Source organism: Mytilus californianus, unplaced genomic scaffold, assembly GCF_021869535.1.
Source record: "Mytilus californianus isolate M0D057914Y unplaced genomic scaffold, xbMytCali1.0.p SCAF_6, whole genome shotgun sequence".
NCBI lineage: Eukaryota > Metazoa > Mollusca > Bivalvia > Mytilida > Mytilidae > Mytilus > Mytilus californianus.
In genome coordinates, this window is record NW_026262712.1 from 8,203,655 (window position 1) to 8,223,714 (window position 20,060).

The following is a 20,060-nucleotide window of genomic DNA, read 5'->3' on the forward strand; positions in this document are numbered from 1 at the left end:
AATAATGTATGCGTCTATAAATGTTTCTTGTTTTATTTTTCTAATTGATATTTAATGTTTATAATCTATTTATGTATTTACTTATCAATCGTATATTGAAATATTTGATAATTCCCCAAATAATTTCTGACGCCTGTATTTTATGATAAAGAATTTATACTTATAAAAATAAAAAGATGTGGTATGATTGCCAATGAGAAAACACTTCACAATGGACCAAATAACACAGAAATTAACAACTGTAGGTCATATTTACTAAAGGTTATAAACGTTAATTTGACATAACAGATTTGAAAGAAACGGGTATTGTGTGAATTTTAGAAATTAGTAGGAAAAAGGTAGTCCTTATTCTAAATTAAATATGTATTGTTATTTCTTTTGGTTGAAAACAAATTGCAAATTTTAAACGTAACAGAAAAAAAAATGAAAATAAATACTTTATAAATTGCTACGTATATTACTCATAAATCCTTGGTCCGAAGCACTTTTCAGGATTAACCTTCATGGGGAATGCTCAACACCGAATGTAATATGATTTATGTAAGAGGATTCATTTCGTTATTTGTCGATACTTTCTTCTTACAGCAAATAATTACCTGTGGGCATTTATTCGTAACAGTCGTGGAAGTTTTTGGTTATAAAGCGTCTATTTTCGTAGCTTTGAAATATTATCAGATAAAATAATTTACTTCATACAGTGATGTGTTTAAACACCAAGCCCACCTCAGTGCAACAGAAATATAGATGTCTATGAGTTCACTAAGCTCCTGAAATAGAGGCGAACGATATCAAAAATCAATAATACTCATAAGTTCGACCTATTCCTTTGCAATGTTGAAAAAAGGTTAAATTAATTTGACAAGGATATATATTTATTGGTGCTATGGAGCTAGTCAGTTCAGAAGTATCATTGGAAGCATGTTTCTTTACTAAGAATGTATAAAGGAAATCTCAATGTTTGCTTCAAATGTATTTGATATGTAAGGGATTATGATTTTTTAAATCTCTGCCAAAAAGGGCAAAAAGCAATTGTGACTTTCTATTCTACCTTCTGATTGATACCTCAATCCAAATAGTGTAAGCATGTAATGTATACATACATAATTCGGCTCGGGGTTATCATGTTAGAGAAATACCTTTATGATGATTTTCAATTATTCTAGATTGAATTATATATAGAGAAGTGTATCTTTTTTCTATTTCTCTAGCACAATTGTATCTTTATATACATTTGGTATTTCCCATGTCCATCTAAAGTTACATTATCATATAACTATGTTTCGTTTTATCATGATAAAACATACCACGAATTTTACAAAAAATACCGTTAATTGTGTTTTTTTCGCGTCGGCTTTTTTGGCGATTTGATGGCAAAATGGGCAGGTTGAACTTTCGCTGTGTATAGTTTTTGCCGAATGGGAAATACACGCGAAAAAATCACCGTATTGTATTGTTAAAGATATAAACTATAAATATGAATGACTTACAGATAATTGATTACATATAAATAATTAATTTAAATTTAATTTTTACACTAAATACAAAATGTTCGGGTTCTGACAACAATCAATAGATTTGTATGATTCTTCAAAAATAAACAGTGAATTCAGAATTATCAAAAATGAAATCATCCATTCCCGAGTCCCAATAAGTGTAAATCCCGAATGCCCGCAAAAATAAATGCCAAATCCTTTAGACCTGAAATTATTGTCCACTTTATATTATGTATACACATAAAACTAAACAAAATATAGTTATGATAATGTAACTTTAGATGGACATGGACCTCATTTTCGCTACTCTTTAGATAGCTTTATAAAGTCACCAACTGCTGTCATAAGTCCGATTCAGGATTTGAAATTATTTTTAGCTTGAAAAGAGGTTTAGAACTTGTATAATCAAGTTTTAATATTATCAATTAAAAACAAAATAAGTGATCTCTTAAAGTTGAGTTCAGTTTGCAAACTAGAATGCGAGAAGTCATGGGTTTTATCCCCAGTCATCGTATCAAATAAAAGACTATGCAAATTTCATTTGCTTCTTTTCCGCTAAGCACGCGGAATTTAAGAATAAAAACAAAGACTGTTCGCCACGGAGCCAGAATAATGTGTCTGGGTAGCATCACATGTCTTCCTGCGGAGAGATACCTTATAAATAGCGCATTGAAAACCTTGCTCGGTGTGTCTTCAGGCTTTATAGTCAACATAGGCTCATGTTTTGTATGTATCAGACCACTAAAACGTAGCAATTGGAAAAGTTTAATCGATCCAAGACGGGTTACGATCTACAATCCAAGGATGTGAGCTGTAAGGACCCTTTTTATTACTCATTATAAAATACAGACAGTATCATTTATCGTCAAAGGACAGATTCTTTAACCAAGTCGTAGAGAAAAAGATGAAATATTTATATTACTGACCAACAAATCCTGTGTACTATTATATGACATGTACTTGTATTAAAACATTTTTAGGAAAAAGAATAACATTTTGTTTGTTAATTTATGTATTTATTCATTTATATATCTATTTTCTTATTAATTAATTTTAAATTAATTAACTTATTTATTTATTTTTATCATTTATTTATTGATATGAATATATATCTATTGATATTTATTAATTATTTATTTATTTATTCATTTATTCATTTATTCATTTATTCATTTATTCATTTATTCATTGATTCATTTATTTATTTATTGATATTTTATTTGTTTATTTATATTTTAATTTATGTATTAATTTATTTATCTATCTATTCATTTATATATCTATCAAATTAATGTATTTGCTTATATCATTTATCTATTTATTTATTTATTTATTTATTTATTTATTTATTTATTTATGTATATATTCATTTATTTATTCTATTTAGTTTTATTCATTTGTTTGAAAATCCAGATGCGCTATAACTATCAAACTTAACCCAACAGGGTTACGCACGTGTATTTTGAATACCCTTATGCATTACACCTAGTCACAGCATGGTACCACTTTGATACCTATGTTATATATTTTATTTCAGGTGTATACATGTAGTTTAAAAGCTGAACGTTTGAATAAAACTTAGAAAAGTGAACAGCGTTAACTATTAAATATTTTATTCTTTTTTACGCTTTTGTCATATCGAAAATATAAATGAATAAGAACATTTTAAAAAAAGGAACAATACGCCCTAAGATATTTATTAATTAATAAAACAAGTTGAAGTATGACCTAATTATAAAAAATATCATGACATTTTTCCAGAGATGTGTAAATACTCGACTACTTTAGATGTTATTTTTCGAAGAGAGAAAATGCCTAGGACATGTAAATATCTAATATTTGGAAAAGCTATATGACAAAACAAGAGAAAACCGAAGATAATTCAGTACTTGAATACTTGAGAAGCTATATGACTAAAAGAGATAAAACCAAGGAGGTGTAAATACTTGAATACTGTTAATTCAAAAATAATCTAGATTTTTTTATTATTGCAAAAAAATGCAACTGTATCATGTTCGCAATAATAAAAAAAAATCGCATTCATTATTTCAGTACTAATTTTCCTTTATACACTTTTAAGATAGCATTATAATTAGATACGCATTTTTATCAAAGATTCGCTAAAAAAAATGCACACATTTATGTCTAAACTAACAGGTCTTGAGAATCTATATGTTAAACAGAGAGACATCCAAGGATGTGTAAATACTCTGATACTGAAGAAGCTATATGACCAACAGAGATCTAAAATAATTTGCGAAATCAATTTAAGGTGATATTTCCCAGATGTACTTGAGCCTCACTTTTTTAATATAGCTAAATCCATCAACAAAAAATTTAGAAAAGAAATACGAACATGCAGATAGAGTTAACGATGCATGCTAGGTAGTCTTCGAATTGGTCTTTGTTGAAATGTTTTGGTCGGTTAGACTTTTTTAGAACATGTTATTGGAGTATGTGAGTTCAAAAAGCATTTAGATGTGGTTCGTCTTGTTTTTTTTAAGTGTTTTTGTATAATACATTGTATTTTTTACGATTTTTGTGCAGTATCATCAAATTTAACAAAAATAACAAATATAAAATTGAGAATGGAAATGGGGAATATGTCAAAGAGACAACAACCCGACCAAAGAGCAGACAACAGCCGAAGACCACCAATGGGTCTTCAACGCAGCGAGAAAATCCTGCACCCGGAGGTGGTCCTCAGCTGGACTCGAAATGAAATTGTGTACTAGTTCAGTGAAAATGGACGTCACACTAAACTCTAAAACAAACAAATGAACTAAAATTAATAAACACACAAGACTAACAAAGACCAGAGGCTCCTGATTTGGGACAGGCGCAAAAATGCGGCGGGGTTAAACATGTTTTGTGAGATCTCAACCCTCCCCCTATACCTCTAGTCAATGTAGAATAAAGAAACACATAGCAATACGCACAGTAAACTCAGTTTAAAAGAAGTCCGACTCCGATGTCAGAAAAGGTAACAAAAGAAACTAAGCAAAATGACAATGATACATAACTGAACAAAGGACTACTGACAGTTACTGACATGCCAGCTCCAGACCTCATTTAAACTGATTGAAAGATTATGTCTTCATCATATGGAAATCAAGTACAATCCCTCCCGTTAGAGGTTAAGTATCATACCATCATTAAATAATATGAGAAGAACATAACCCGTATCATGCCAACAACTGGTTTTAGAATAAATGTGTTTATTTCCGATGCAAAGACCCTATGAGTGAATCAATATTAATACCAAAATATGCAAACCTTAATGACTTGACAACAGTATCGTAACTATATCCTTTCCGAATAAGTCTGTTTAAAGGTTTGGTTAGCTTTTGAGATGTTTGCCGACATGTGTAATCATTGATATGGTGTAGTACAATTCTTTTTTTATTAAAAAAAAATCAGAATTTTCTAATGGTATTGTATATTGACACTTGAAACTGTATTTTATGATTATTTCCTTGCAGCTCTATTTATGACTTATGCAATACTTTTGTCATATAAATGGACACAAACAACGCAATGTTGTTCTGTTTTTTTTTTACATAATTTAACTATGTTTAAAATGTGTTAACAACAACAGTGATACTATTTTTGTTGTATCCATTGCTGTTTGCATTATCTATTCGTTTTATTTCAAATCAAAAGATGAAAGGAGATATCATGTGAATTTCTTTTAACAGGAAGTTTTTGTTCTCTGATTGATATACAAATATTTAAATGCACTAACGATATACTGATCAACATATTATGTAACACGACATATTTTCTTCTTTGTTGCATTTGAATTTAAACAAAGACAGTACTATAGATACAATTATATATAGACACTCTGGAGAAAAAAGTAAATCAGCGTCTGTTTTAGTAGAAATTGATATTTTTTAAAAGACAAAAAAGAAATCCAAAATTTGGTATTAATATGTATGACGTCAATGTTTAATGTGATATACTAAATATTGCGTAGTATCAGGGCGGGGATGTATTGTATGTACAATGCTTATAATTGCATTGTGACGTCATGTGGTGTTTTAGGGGTTATTTCTTGTTCTTGTGAGGCGGTCATTTCATTTGTCATATAAGCGAGTGGTTTTTCCGGTTTCTAATTTATGTCTTACTAGCGTTTGGTGATAGGATTTGGTATGTGAAAACATTATATTATAACGTTGGCTACAACTAAATGCCTTGATTATTGACGTAAAAAAGGGCATAATTCGGGTCACATGTCGTCTATTGCAAACAATCAATCAATCATTTCTATAAAATAAACCAACAAACATGATATTTTTCTGCATTACCGATTTATAAATTAAGATGACATATTTTTTAAGTAAGAAACGTTTTCGAGAGTCCAATGTTTATGTCTTCAATGGACATTTCTTGATAAGTGATTCATCTGAAAATAATCTCTTTTTTGCTCTTTCGAATGGTCGATAAATTATTGAAATTTATGTTACGTTTGACTTTTCCGACTCGGTTTAACTTGAGGAAGAAATATAAACTGACACCTGTTTTTTGTTGTGTTCTTTTTATGAAAAACACGTTTTGTAGTAGACGATTTTTTTTCTTTTGTTTACCTGTCATTGGGTGTATGTCTCATTGACATACAAATAACTAATGAATTAATGGCATCCGTTTTTGCAAACAAAATTAAATGTTATGAAAATATGTTCTTTTCCCATTCAAATTTAATCTATGAAATCGTATCCTGAGTTCTTGTAAAATACGTAGTTTTAGCTATATTTGATAAAAAGCATTTTAAGTTCAAAGCCAACACGAATGAATACAGCACAAAATTTGGTTTGACAGCTCATGATGACGAGTACAAATCGTACAGATCTTCATTAATTATAGTTAGAATATACTCTGCATTTTTTTTTCCTATACTAATAGTCATTTTAATATTACAACAATAGAAACAAAACAGAGAAACAGTATGTGATGAATCTGATGAATATACCTACGACAATTGAAATTTAAATCGATCTGCACGAAATATTTCGTTTAAAGGGAAAATCGAATGAACTTTGCATTTACGTTATCAACACTTTTTTTACAAATAACCGAATGTTTATAATTGCAATATTATTTTATTGGCATTTAATAATCTATATATACACGAGGGGTTCTTAAATGTATCTTAGGCCAAGTGCTGATAAAAGCCATTATGTTTGTAGAGTTATGCTTGTTCATTCTATATAAACGAATATTTTCCTGTTTACAGAAAAAACTACAGCTCTCATGTTGCATGAAATTATTCATGTTATTATTTCAGATGAATGTAGCAACACTTTTAATTAGAAAATTTCTCGAATTGTTCATCATTTGTTACATTCGAGATTATTTTGGAAGTACCTGTGAGACCATTTTTTATTGTACCTGTCAACACAATTAACTCAGATATGATACCCATTTGAACTCGTAGTAGTAATTAATAATTTTTAACCAAAATTCGACATTACTCCTTCTGATTAATTCTAACGCAATATTTCGTATGATATTTCACATGACCGCATTTCAAGAACGTACAACTTTCCCAACGCTTCATGGCGTGTCTGCTATCCATCAACATTGAACAAACAATTAATGAGTTCATTGATATGACACTTTATGCAGAAAACCACATCAAACATTGACGGTCTTAAGTGTAATGGCCATTTAGGTATGTTTAAAAATTAAAAATCATCAATTTCTACTGCAACGAACCATAAGTAACATTTTGTCATCAGAAGTGGCTATATAGCATTAGCTCCTAAGTACATTTGGAACTCCTTATTCACAGACAAAGAAAAAGTTTGCCCTGTTTATGGATATTTTGATAATATATCGTTATTGTACTTATAAATAGAAATTCAATGAGAAAAAGAAAAAAACAACTTAATGTTAAATAGAAGATCATGAAGTTCAAAAAAATAACAAACAAAAAGAGCCATACGATGAAAAAGTTCATAAAATCATAAATCGAAACGAACCTGATATTGCAATGTTATTAAACGGAAAACGATGAAAAGAAAACAAAAAACAGTTATTTACAAACCATGAACAGAGAAAATATATCTCAACATCGGGACTTTAATTACCGATATAATAAAACATAACATATCACTATATGTTTCCGGACGGTAATGACACACGACGAATATAACATGATTGGAATCAGACTTAAAGGATAAGTTAAAGAAATAACAGAATAAACAGAAAAGTCATAACAAGTGTTCCTGGCATTATTACATGGTGAACCTCATGGTGAACCTTTGCAAATGTCAGTCAATTTGTAAAGATGTAAAGTCAGAGCAATGCAATAATAGTGTGGTATTTATTTAAAGGTTCGAAGACAAATCATTCAATGTGTACTTTCTTACTAACGTTTAATTGAAACGAAATAGAATTGCAATGTATTAAACGATATGAAAATAAGTTGAGGAATAATCATTTTGCCAAAAAAGGTTCTATATGACAACAACTTAAGTATTGGATTTTACGTTTTGTATCGCGCTTTGTTTAACATGACAACTACATACATCATATTTCACAGAAACGAAATATGCGGAATAGTAATGGTACTGATGATCAATAACTGATCCATGCAACAACGTTTATCTATGCCTTATGTATTCATATGCATGTTAGGTAGTTAGTCCATGAACAAATGGTCTTGTCGGTCGTATCATGCGCTGCATATTGTGTTACATTCCTTGTAATCGTTTCATTGATGCATTCATGTCCAGCATATTTCAAATGTCAACATTTATTCCTGAACCTATTTTTGGATTGAGCTTAATAATAAGACAATGAATACTTATTACCGATGACTGAACTACATGTATACCGTTACGATGTCAGATACAATTATAAAAGAAGCTGATAAGGCAGTATTCCTTCTTAATTGAAAATATATTTATTAAAAGTTTAACGACAAATCGTAACAAAAACAAAGCAAAACAAATCAGATCAAATAAAGCGAAACAAATGTATGACGCATTCTCGTATCGAGGGTTTGAATTATGAAAATTCAAAACAAGTAGATTGTGTTTCCACGTGGTGATTTATTATCTGTATGAAATAAACTTCGTCGTCAAATTTATAAACATATTTGACATTTTTAAAAAACAATTCAATGACCTTGTAAAAATCATATAAAACGTGCGCTGTAGTTCAGTAACTACCGAGTGTATTATTTCCGGTATATTAAGTATCACTTGTAACAACCTTTCATTGTTATTCAACACAAAATAATCATACAAGACACCTAAGACGATTACATTTCATACAGTATTTCTTTTGTTTACTTATTGTAACCCGTTGTTATTAACCATGTATAACTTTAAATTGAGGTTCTAAATACTAGGGTTTGACTCATTAGACACATACCCTTAGAAGTAGGGGTTCAAATTATGATAACCAAAAGGCACCAGCAATAAATGTACATTGGGTTGATAATCTATACAAAAAAAATCATTGAAGAATTATTAGAGTTGAAATGTATACATGTTCGAAAACTGAACATTCTAGCTGCATGTATAATGGGAATGTATATACATAAGCAATACATATAGTATTTATTTCTAGATGGCCTTTATTGCCTTTTGATTTATTGTTGTTTTATGGTTTCGGCATTCGTATCCCGTGGAGATAAAAGGAACGCTTATATCGGTTACCTTACGATATGGGTAATGGTGCAATTATATTCTTGTAAGACATATGTTTTGCATTTTCAAAATACAATGATCTTATTCATGTGTCACTCTACTTATCTTTACGTTGATCCGGGCCGACCACATTTGCACAGGGTCCTGCATATGTACGACATATAAGCCGCTGGATGCTAAGGGAGAAATGAATTAGTCAGATGCATTTGTTGACCTGAACAGTTTTTAATCTGTAGTCTTTAACCAAGATTGCCAGTTTTTAGATGACTGATTTCTAAGCGAGAGTGTAAGTAAATTTGACAAGACTAGTGTACATTTACTTTTACATGGATGAGTTCAAAGACTTCTTTAAAAGAAGTTCCTATATATGGAACATATAATTTGTGTACATATAAATCAAGATTGATTTGGTTTCATCTGGAATAAATGGAGTATAATTGTTACTTAATATTCAGCTGAATACCATATACATGCACAACTCAATATATAGCTGACTTTGTTTCGGTTATTTCAATTGTACACATTCTAAAATGAAAATATAGAAGAGTTCAGGGCTTAAATTTCATATCATAATTTCATTGACATAAGGTTGTTGCCCACAAGGAAGCTGTTAAAGGCAGACTTTCAACTGGTGAAGTTGAATTTATCTATTCGTTAATTTTACGGACACCATCACACGGTAATTGAATGTTTTAACATATCTGTATCACAGATGACGACGGATATGTTCAAATTATTGTAACCATAATCCCGTCCTTTTTTCCCCGAATGTGACCTACCGAATAAGACTTGACATCGGGTTTGAACTTACATGAGAAACAAGACGGGTGCCACATGTGGAGCATAATCTGCTCACCTTTCCGGAGCAGCTTAGATCACCTCTGGTTTTTGGTTGGGTTTTTGTTGCTCGGTCTTTAGTTTTCTATGTTGTGTTTTGTGTACAGTTGTTTGTCTGTTAGTATTTTTCTTTTTTCGCTATGTCATTTTTATTTTGTGTTCGACTTATGAGTTTGAATATCCCTTTGGTGTCTTCTTCTAACTGTTTAAAGAGCGTCAGCGACAAACAAATGGAATTTATTGTTTAATCACTTTCGTCTTTCAACCCCGGTAATGGGATCATACTTGAATCGTTCAGCTTGAAGATCTGCAACGACGTTACATTTTGCATTTCTTTCTGTTAGTTAAAGGTTACAGAACATTTAAGGGTGTTTACTTTTTAAAAAAATCAGTTCAAAATGTTAATCACATAATTTTAAAAAAGAGAAAAATCAAGCTTCCTAATGCACAAAATCTTCTTTTTTTTCAAACATCAGCTATACTTCCATTAAAATTTCTTGATTTTTTTTTTTTTTTGACTTATATGTTTTAGATAACGTCGTCTACAATCTTCTATGTAACTGAATACGCTGAATAGTTGACTAAACAATCTAGAATGGGTTTTTGATGGTACAAAAAAACACTATGAAATTGATGTAAAAGTACTCTACTTATTTGAAATATACATATTGATACTTGTCTATCTTTGAAGTAGTTCGAGTACCTTGGACGTTTAACTGCATTTAAAAAGTTAAGTAAAATGTTAAAGTGTAATAAAACGAAAAAAAGGGGTATTTAATTCAATTCGTATATCAATTTTATTCTTGTATTTGCCAGTATAATTTAAGGTGTATATACTTGATAAAGTTTTATTGAAACGAGATAGGTTTAAAAGGACTTACCAATTTAAAAAAGAACAAGATGGCGAATAAACTTTTCATAAATAATTCCTCTGTATGACAACAACTACAGTTTTAAGATTTTCCGTTTTGCATGGTACTATGTTCAACATGACAACAACTTATATCATATTCGCCAGAAATAAATGTATTGATTGTATTAACAGAACATGTAATTAAAACTTGATCTTTCCTGTCGAACAACGTTTATCTGTGACTTGTTTATAAACATAATGTTGGGTAGATAGTGTAAACACTACTGCTGGAACAAGTGTTCTCGTCAATCGTATCAGATGTTGTAAATGATGTTAAATTTATTGTGATCATTTCATTGCTTTATTCACAGCCTGTCTGTTTTAAATTTTAACACATATTTCTTCTGGTCATATTTTTTTTCGTAAACTTTAAGATTGCAGCGGTTACTGCAAATACATAATGACTACTGTAGTCGATAAGACAAATTATGGATAAATAAACTGCATTGTTATTGTTGTGGTGTCAGAACATGATCATAAAGTAGCTGATAGAGGTGTCTTTATTTCAATTAAACTTATACTTGTTAAAATTTTAAAGATAAAGCAAAACCAAAACAAAGCAACACAAATCAGAATAATACAAAATGAAACAAAATTATGACACTGTCCTGTGTCTCGGTTTCAAATGTCAAACTTCTATAACATATTTTAGAAATTTATTCCCTATAGATTGAAATCCCAAACGATATGTTATTTCAGTTATGTAATAATCTACGTCGTCAAATTTAGATAAATATTTGATATTAAAAAAAAATCAGCAGATGTGTAAAGCATGTAAATGTGCCCCTCTTGTTCAGAACATATCCGCCCTCGTTATGCATAAATATTTTATTTTCTGATTTCATAAACAATAATGTCAGGCAACATACAAACGTAATGTAATTTGAATCTATTTATTATATAGCCATATCTCACTATACACTTATTATAAACTAGTCGCATTTGTATTTAATTTAATTATTTACTTATTAAATTCGCCAGATATCAAATAAGAAGATGTGGTATGTTTGCAACTACTACTATCCACCAGAGTCCAAATAACAGTGGATTTAATAAGAAAAAGTTAATGTAGACAATATCTTTTAATTCTATTACGCTTACGAATAAAATACATCAAACATTAATACTTACATGATGCCAGCAGAATCCAATTGAGAAAAATACACATACAAAACCAGACTTTTACTTCCATTTTTTTGTCAGTGCAATGATTTTATTTGACTAGTGAGACCTGTAAACGCGAATCTTAGGTTTTTAAACCAACACAATAGTGTGTTTACCTAAGCGTACATTTCTTCCGGATGAATTTTGTGATGTGTAATAATAATCATGATGAAATTTAATCTGTAAGTAGTGTAAAAAGGACCTTATTTATATTAACTCATGTTAGTTTTCTTCATATTTTCCTGTTTCCCCATGTTAACAACAGATGCATTATTATTTTACGTTAATCGGGTATATTTTATCTTAAATTAAATGCAAGTAAACCTGTATATTAAATCAAATAAGATAACACAAAATGATTAGTGATATTGATATAATCAGTCACATTAAAGCTAAATAAAAAAAGAAAAAATAATCGTTTTGACATTTACAGATTGCTAAAACATGCATGCATGCTAGAATTTCACAACGTATCTTATCATGAATAACAATCTTTTTATTTATTTGATTCTACGTACTCGTGCATTATATCCTACGAACAAATGTGTCTTTTGTCCGAAAGAAGAATAGCAGTGTGTTTAACATGTTTAATTCATGAGAAAATACGATATCAATTCAAAATATTATCTTCTTATTTCAATTACACCCAAACAGCTAAGGCCCATATTAACATATATACTCCTCAGGAAATTCCCATTTCATGGTGTTTGGCTTTTCACAATGTTGCGTGCATAAATTCCCAAAAGAAATGGGAAAAACAAGCATACATTTATAAAGGAAAGAAAATAAAAACGTTCTTATTTGTAACAATTTTGTTTGTCTTTCCTTATTTAACAAAAAATATAATGTGAGATAAACTAAGGTTTTTACTACCTCAGGCAAAGCTGAGCTTCAATTTATTTTGGCCATTTGTAGATCCGTTTCAATCATACCGGTAATCACGTATTGTGGTAGTTTAATCCTCCGTTTTTAAAAGTTTGGGTTTGAGTGTTCGTCATGAAAGTAAATCGGACGCATGACATTAATAATGTTATATTCATTAACTACCACTTGGTCGATTCCACTGCTTGAGAATTGTGAATGTCATCAACTCAGTTGTCAGTGCTTCCGTAATGACATGACTTTCCGTTGAAACATTAAGAAATTAGGACAATAAAAAGGTTGTGACTCCCTGCAACAAATTTGACCTTTCATAAGTTATGTTACTTTTATGTTCCTTTTGGCCATACAGCTCTGAATTTGTTCTCGTCTTCTTTATCCTTAGCTTTACTAATTTTCTATTTGAACGCTCCTGGTGAAAGTAAAACCAGGAACGGCTTCAAAAGCACGAAGTTAATAGTGTTATTATCATCTTTGAAAAAAATATGCAGATAACGATTTACTCTTGGATCATTGAATAATTCGGCTATTACATTTCCATACTTGAAATTTAATAACCATGAGCACAGACACATTTTGAACCATGTCATTTCATCAAGTTTCAATTTTTCATGTATTACCTTCATTATTTGATGTATCTATGGCATTTAAACGTGCATTCACAACCAAAAAAAATGCTAAATCTATAATTTTCCTGCTGTACTATAAGGGTTTGAGCCATATAGAATTAGTATTCATATCTGCACATGAGATAAGAATAAATCTGTAATTTCTTAAGTACTTTTGATGCTTCATTATATTTTAAATCCTGATTGTATATATATTTTTTTTTTTCATTTTACTGTGAATTATTCGGATACTTATGAGGTCACTCAAAGAATGAATATTGAATAATCACATTTTGAAATTTTAAACAACAATGTTAATTGTCTTGTTAACTAGCAATCAACAGACATTTAACCCAGGCGAACCACTTATACATTTTGTACCTCTTGGTATATTGGCAATACTTGTTATATTAAACAGGATTAATGAAATTACACAAATTTATTTCAATTTGTCATCTGCAGATAAGATGTAATTATTTTGGAACTATCTACTGCTGCATATATATCGAGGAAGAGAAGTATTCAAGTTATGTTTTATTACAAAATCATGTAATGAGGTTTTTTCAAATGAATATAAATTTGCGTACATTCCAGACGTCAATTTCCGTTGATTTAAGTACCTAAAATTGAATTATTGTCATTTTTAAACAATGCGAACAAAATTTAATATCTGTTCCATGAAAGTCATTAGTTTTTCGAGGGATTAATGCAACAACTACTGAACTGAAAAATTAGCAGTTTTGAGATTTATTGATTTTTTAAACATAATGGTATTAAAGAATATTCTCAAATTTTTTTAGGGCAATTGGATACAATGTAAAATTTTAATCGACATGTTCATCAATCTATTATCAGTTCAATATAGAAAGTCTGCCAGCATGAAAGACTTATCTCTTATTACTTTGTAGATGCAAGTTAACTACTCATTATTAAATTAGGGACTTTTTCATTCGATGTCAGTTAAAAATAAAATATCACAGGAAACTTGAATGTTAGCTCTTCAAACTAGGCTGAAAGTTGTAGACTGTACCTTTTGTATCTTTATTTCACAGCAATGTGAAAAATGGTAATATTATCCACAACGTTTATTTTTCGCTTTCATATGCAACAATTTAATATCCTATCGGGACCTACGCTATTTATAGAAACGTAAACAGACATCAAAATGTTGCATGCATCATCCTGAAGTTGAGAACAGTGAAATTTTGTAGATATCCTAATCCAATTTCGTCAATAAGGTGTCTAATTCTGATCAACAAAATTTTGAGTTTTCCCCCGAAAAGATACTCCGTGTTCACATATTTTTCAATGATCCATCGCTCCCCGCAATCTACAACATATTATCTTTAAAACAATGTTCAGTTTATGTAAATGTGTTACGAAATGACGAGGCGCCAGTGCGTCAACGGCGGCAAGGTCCAACATTAAAAGAACCATAAAAGCACCGTAACGTTAGATTTATTCACTGTTCACATCTTCATGCAGTCAGTTAAACATTTAATTGCTGCTAAAAAAATTACACTGACGAACGTAATGGTTGCGTTATTCACGATCCATTGTTGTCAATTCGTCAGATTAGAAATTCGAATACATATTTACTTGCACAAATACGACAAAGATTCGCTCGTTTCAACTTCATGAAATGTTGTCATTATAGATACCTGATAAGGGTTAATTCCATTTGTTTATAAAACAATAGTTTGAGGTACTGTGCAGGATATTCTGTAAACTTGAATTCACACAATTTAATAAAACTTGTAATTGTCTAGGTTTCGTCAAAAATGTTGAAAAAAATAACTATCCTCACCCCCTTTTCCCCCCCAAAAAAAACAAAACAAAAACAAAACAATGCAAACATAAAACAAGACGAAAAAGAAAAGTTCAAATCATTTAACGAAAAATTAAAATGAAAATAAGCAAAACAAGCAAAAAAGAATTAACAACATCATGTTTTATCTTAAAATGGTATGGATACAAACAAAATAAAAATAAAGAGATGTGATATGATTGCCTAAGAGACAACTATCCATCAACGTTCAAATGAAGTGGATGTAAGCAATTATAAGCAAACGTACTGCCTTCAACAATGAGAAAAAATGATAACCTATGGTCGGCTATAAAAGCTTTTTATTGATTGTCTTCAGTTATTACCATTCAGTATTGATTAAATTTGAAGGAAACATTTATGATAAGCATTTGATTCAAATTGAATTTGTGTCACGGAACACATACTACATGAGACACGTCTTCTTTAAAATATTACACTTGTACGAAATTGAACTGATCTTTATTTAAATCGATCTTAAAAAGACCAGTTCGCGTTTACATTTGCACAAGCAAGATCGATCGAGATCGATCTTATTTAATCTAGCGCGTTTACACTGCAACATAAACAGAACCAGTCTGACCTGATTACTTTACATTTCGTAAACAAATAATCGTTCAAAAAGAATTGAATAATAACGAGTGCATTTCGCGCGGACAATCACACACTGCAAAATTATGGAGAAAATAGTTGGATCATTGGACTTTCGTATGCAGTTATCTATTATCTTTTTCGTTCACACGTCACAAGTAATTAAACATAGAAATGCGAGAAGACTATCACTTTCAAACAAACTGTCAATGCCTTTGAAGATGAGGATTTGCAGCAAAGAACTATAATTTATCGATTCAGAAGAACGATCCAAAAACGGCGGAATAATTTTTTAATGTTTTGTGCTAACTAGTACAGTTTCCCGTATTTTCCTGTGCGAAATAAGATTTCCACGTACAATGGTCATACGCTATAAAAAGTAGTTAGTTTTTGCATCCTTTCTGCTCATTTTTTGTATGATGTGTGCTGCGGTAGTTATATTACTATGTTTTTAAGTGTGTTTTATTGTAAATTGGAATGTTGGCAGACAAAAGGTATATATTCAAGAATATCAGGCAGATGCTTGGGGTCAAAGGTCAAACATAAAAATGAAAACTCTTGTCCTAGTATATTTCTACCTCATATATATTTCAAATAATTAATGTTTTTTGTGTATTTTTTTCATTAAAAACAATTCCCACAGAGTCCCTAATTAAAAAGCTTGCCCTGAGAACCACAACACAGTATCTGTAGATAATTTGTGTTGCATTCCTAATAACAAATAACGTCTGCAAAATCGTATGCCATAACACAGCATCTCGAAATACTTGCTTATTGCATTTAACATTTTAATTGATTTATCTTAACACCTTATACCACATCCCATACAACATCACAATATGGGTTACAGCTGTAAAAGAGAAGTGAATATCAGCAGGTCATCAACCAAGTAAAGTCAATCAAGTGTATCTGGCATGACCTCATAGTATATAAGATAAACATCAATAGAGAATAAAACAAGTAATTTGTATAATTTTTAATGGTTTTTGATATGGAATTTTTTATATTAAGCTAATTTAGAAAAGTGTATGTAAATTAAGGTTTATATATGAATATTATAATTAAAAGAATTTATTCTGAATTATGTACATGATATAATAACAATGTTATCGTTAGATATGTCTGTAATCATGGTAATATGAATGTGTAATGCTACAAAACATTCAAGAAATATAAAATTTATTTTTGAAAATTAAACCTTTTTTTCTAGTTTAGTATAAATTCAATCAATTAAGTTGCAGTAATATCATGATTTCATCGTTTTTGTTTTTTTTTGCTGTTACATAGATGTTTTTTTTAGTTAAGAGATCAATGATCATGATTCAATTATGATTTTTATAATTTACAAATGAAGTATCCAAATAATATTTTAAACATACAAAACTTCAAACAAATTAAGGTTGGGTTTTTTTCAAAACACAAAATGTGTTTCTATTGTATAAAAGATAATTTAATTATATATAAAAAAGATTTCAAAATTTAGAATAAAAAACGAAATCTCAACTCATAATAGACTAACAGCAAACGAAAAATTAAAGAGGTTTCATTAAAATGTATTACTTTTACAAAAACAACACTTCTAAAGATATGCACGACCTAGAAATATTTGGTCATTTCGGTCTTGTTCCTTTTTGCTCATTATCATATAGTTCCTAACATTCCATTTTAAACATTCACGGCTTTCGAAAAGTTTGGCGCTTCGAATACACAAAATATCTTTAATGTTTATTTCATTCACATTAGAGAAATCTTAAAACGAGAACATTTATTTATATCAACATACAATTTTCAAGCTAATAATATTTTTTCATTTCCAAATTCTGAATATTATTATTAAAAGATCAGCAATTATATTGTATCTATTTAAAATATTCGTGCGAAACATTAAAAGAAGACAATAAAATGGCTGAAATAGTGGAGATTTGAAAAGACCCGAATCACATATCCTTCAAATATAAATTTTATGACCCTATTCGTAAAGATGACCGTTACAGAAAACACTAGATAACTCATCCAGCAATTTGCTGGAGGCACAGGCCAATATAATGCAAAGCTAAACAGACTGTACCAGCTGCTAGGAAGAAGGTTTTACTTTTTACTTGAGGTGTTAATCCAAGACAGTACCTTAGCTTCTACATAGGATTACTGTCTGACAACAAAACACTTGACTAACACCCTGGTCCAGATTTTGTGGTTGATGAAATTGACTCCGAAAAAAGTAAAATGATTTAGGAAGAATACTACATCAGTTGACATTGAAAAACAACATCTAACAATGCTCATGCATATGAGGATTTATCAGATATGATAAAACCTTAAGTTATATTGAGACTTGCTCCTTTTATAGCATATACCCAAATACCGTATTACATATTTGTATTTTGTATTTTATTATTTTTTTTAGTAAATTAAAAAAATTCTGCCATGGTATATCATAGTGCAGTATGTAAGTTTTTAAGTCTATTCTTACAGACAATCATATAATATAAACAGATAATAATCAAGAGAACTTCGTCCATTCCTGTTTTTGGTAGATGTATTTCTATTTTTATCCAACTGATGAGTTAAGCCTTTTTCAACTGATTTTTATAGTTCGTTCTTATGTTGTACTGTTACACCACTGTCCAAGGTTAGGGGAGGGTTGGGATCCCGCCAACATGTTTAACCCTGCCACATTCTGTATGTATGTGCCTGTCCCAAGTCTGTAATTCAGTGGTTGTCATTTGTTGCTGTGTTACATATTTGTTTTTCGTTCATTTTTTGTATTTTAATTAGGCCGTTAGTTTTCTCTACAATTGTCGTTTCGGGGCCTTTTATAGCTGACTATGCGGTATGGGCTTTGCTCATTGTTGAAGACCGTATGGCGACCTAAAGTATAGTTGTTAATTTCTGTGTCATTTGGTCCCTTGTGAAGAGTTGTTTCATAAACAATCATACCACATCTTCTTTTTTATATTGGTTAATTTTTGGGGAAAAGAACTATTCTGAAAGGAAAGTCTAAATTAGTAATTTTTCCTACTTGCGAGCAAAATTATATTAATGATTTAAAAAAAAACCAATAAACATGTTAAATTATGATTTCAATCTTATTTTGGGTTACTGTATATTCGTTTGTGAAACACATCCATTACACACAATTTTCTTTTGGAACTTTGATACAATTCATCGTTTTGTTTTGTCTTTAAGATTCAATACATAATATTTCACATAATAAATTCATCAATCCAAGGTCTTTGTGTAGATAGTCTGATTCAATTATATTATGTGTTATTAAGGTCAAACAAGTATTATAAAGACAATGACATATCTTTCATTTCTGAAATGTTTTAACCTTCTCTTATTGCTTTAGGAATGTGCGAATTAAATGATATTTTTTTAGTTTGACAAGAAGTAAATTATAAGAGTTTTCAAATATGTGTATGTATTTCTGTATAGTTACATCCACTTTCCATAATTTCTTTATGTACTGTATTGCTTTGCATCATCTTTTGTTTCCTCTTAACAATGTTTTATTACGTTATGTGTATGTATATAATTGTTAAATTAATATATCGTTCATAGTACAGTTATATTTATTCATATTTCAAATTTCACAATCTCTTATCGCTTGTAAATGCAATGATGTTTATCAAACACAATTTAAAATATGATATACCTCAGAGCGTATACCTCTTATCACTAGATACGACCTTGTGACAAACACATCTGCATTAGATTTAATCATTATGGAATGCCTATATCCGTTAAACATTACAAGTGCATTTTTATTTGTTATCTTTCGTCCAAAATAGCATCAAATCATAAAGGAGTAGGTTCGATAAGGTCCTAAAATGGTCCCTTATTCTAGCTGAAAATTGCAATTAGGATTTATTGACCAATGTCACAAGGAATCATAGTTAATATAATGACTAGATTGGAAAACATCATTTTGTTGAAAATTTATGTTTTTGCGTTCTATTTATGACGTCACAAATAACACTCATTTTGATTTTCCGCGAAAATTCAATGAAAACAGTTAAATTTACGTTGATTGTTTGGAAAGGAAACATAGAGCGCATGCGTCGACAACAAATATATTTAAGTCTAATG

The 20,060-nt window shown here is 29.9% G+C and overlaps 1 protein-coding gene across 2 annotated transcripts in view; it reads right to left on the bottom strand.

The window, feature by feature from the left end:
- The window catches only part of LOC127706906 (low-density lipoprotein receptor-related protein 6-like), a 172,408-nt gene extending 160,250 nt beyond the window's left edge, over positions 1 to 12,158 (bottom strand). For both annotated transcript variants that reach the window (XM_052211636.1, XM_052211637.1), the window contains exon 1: positions 12,036 to 12,158. In XM_052211636.1, coding sequence (XP_052067596.1) covers positions 12,036 to 12,096 — 61 coding nt within the window. In that variant the 5' untranslated portion in view covers positions 12,097 to 12,158. The remainder of the gene's footprint in view (positions 1 to 12,035) is intronic.
- Positions 12,159 to 20,060: the final 7,902 nt, after the last annotated feature.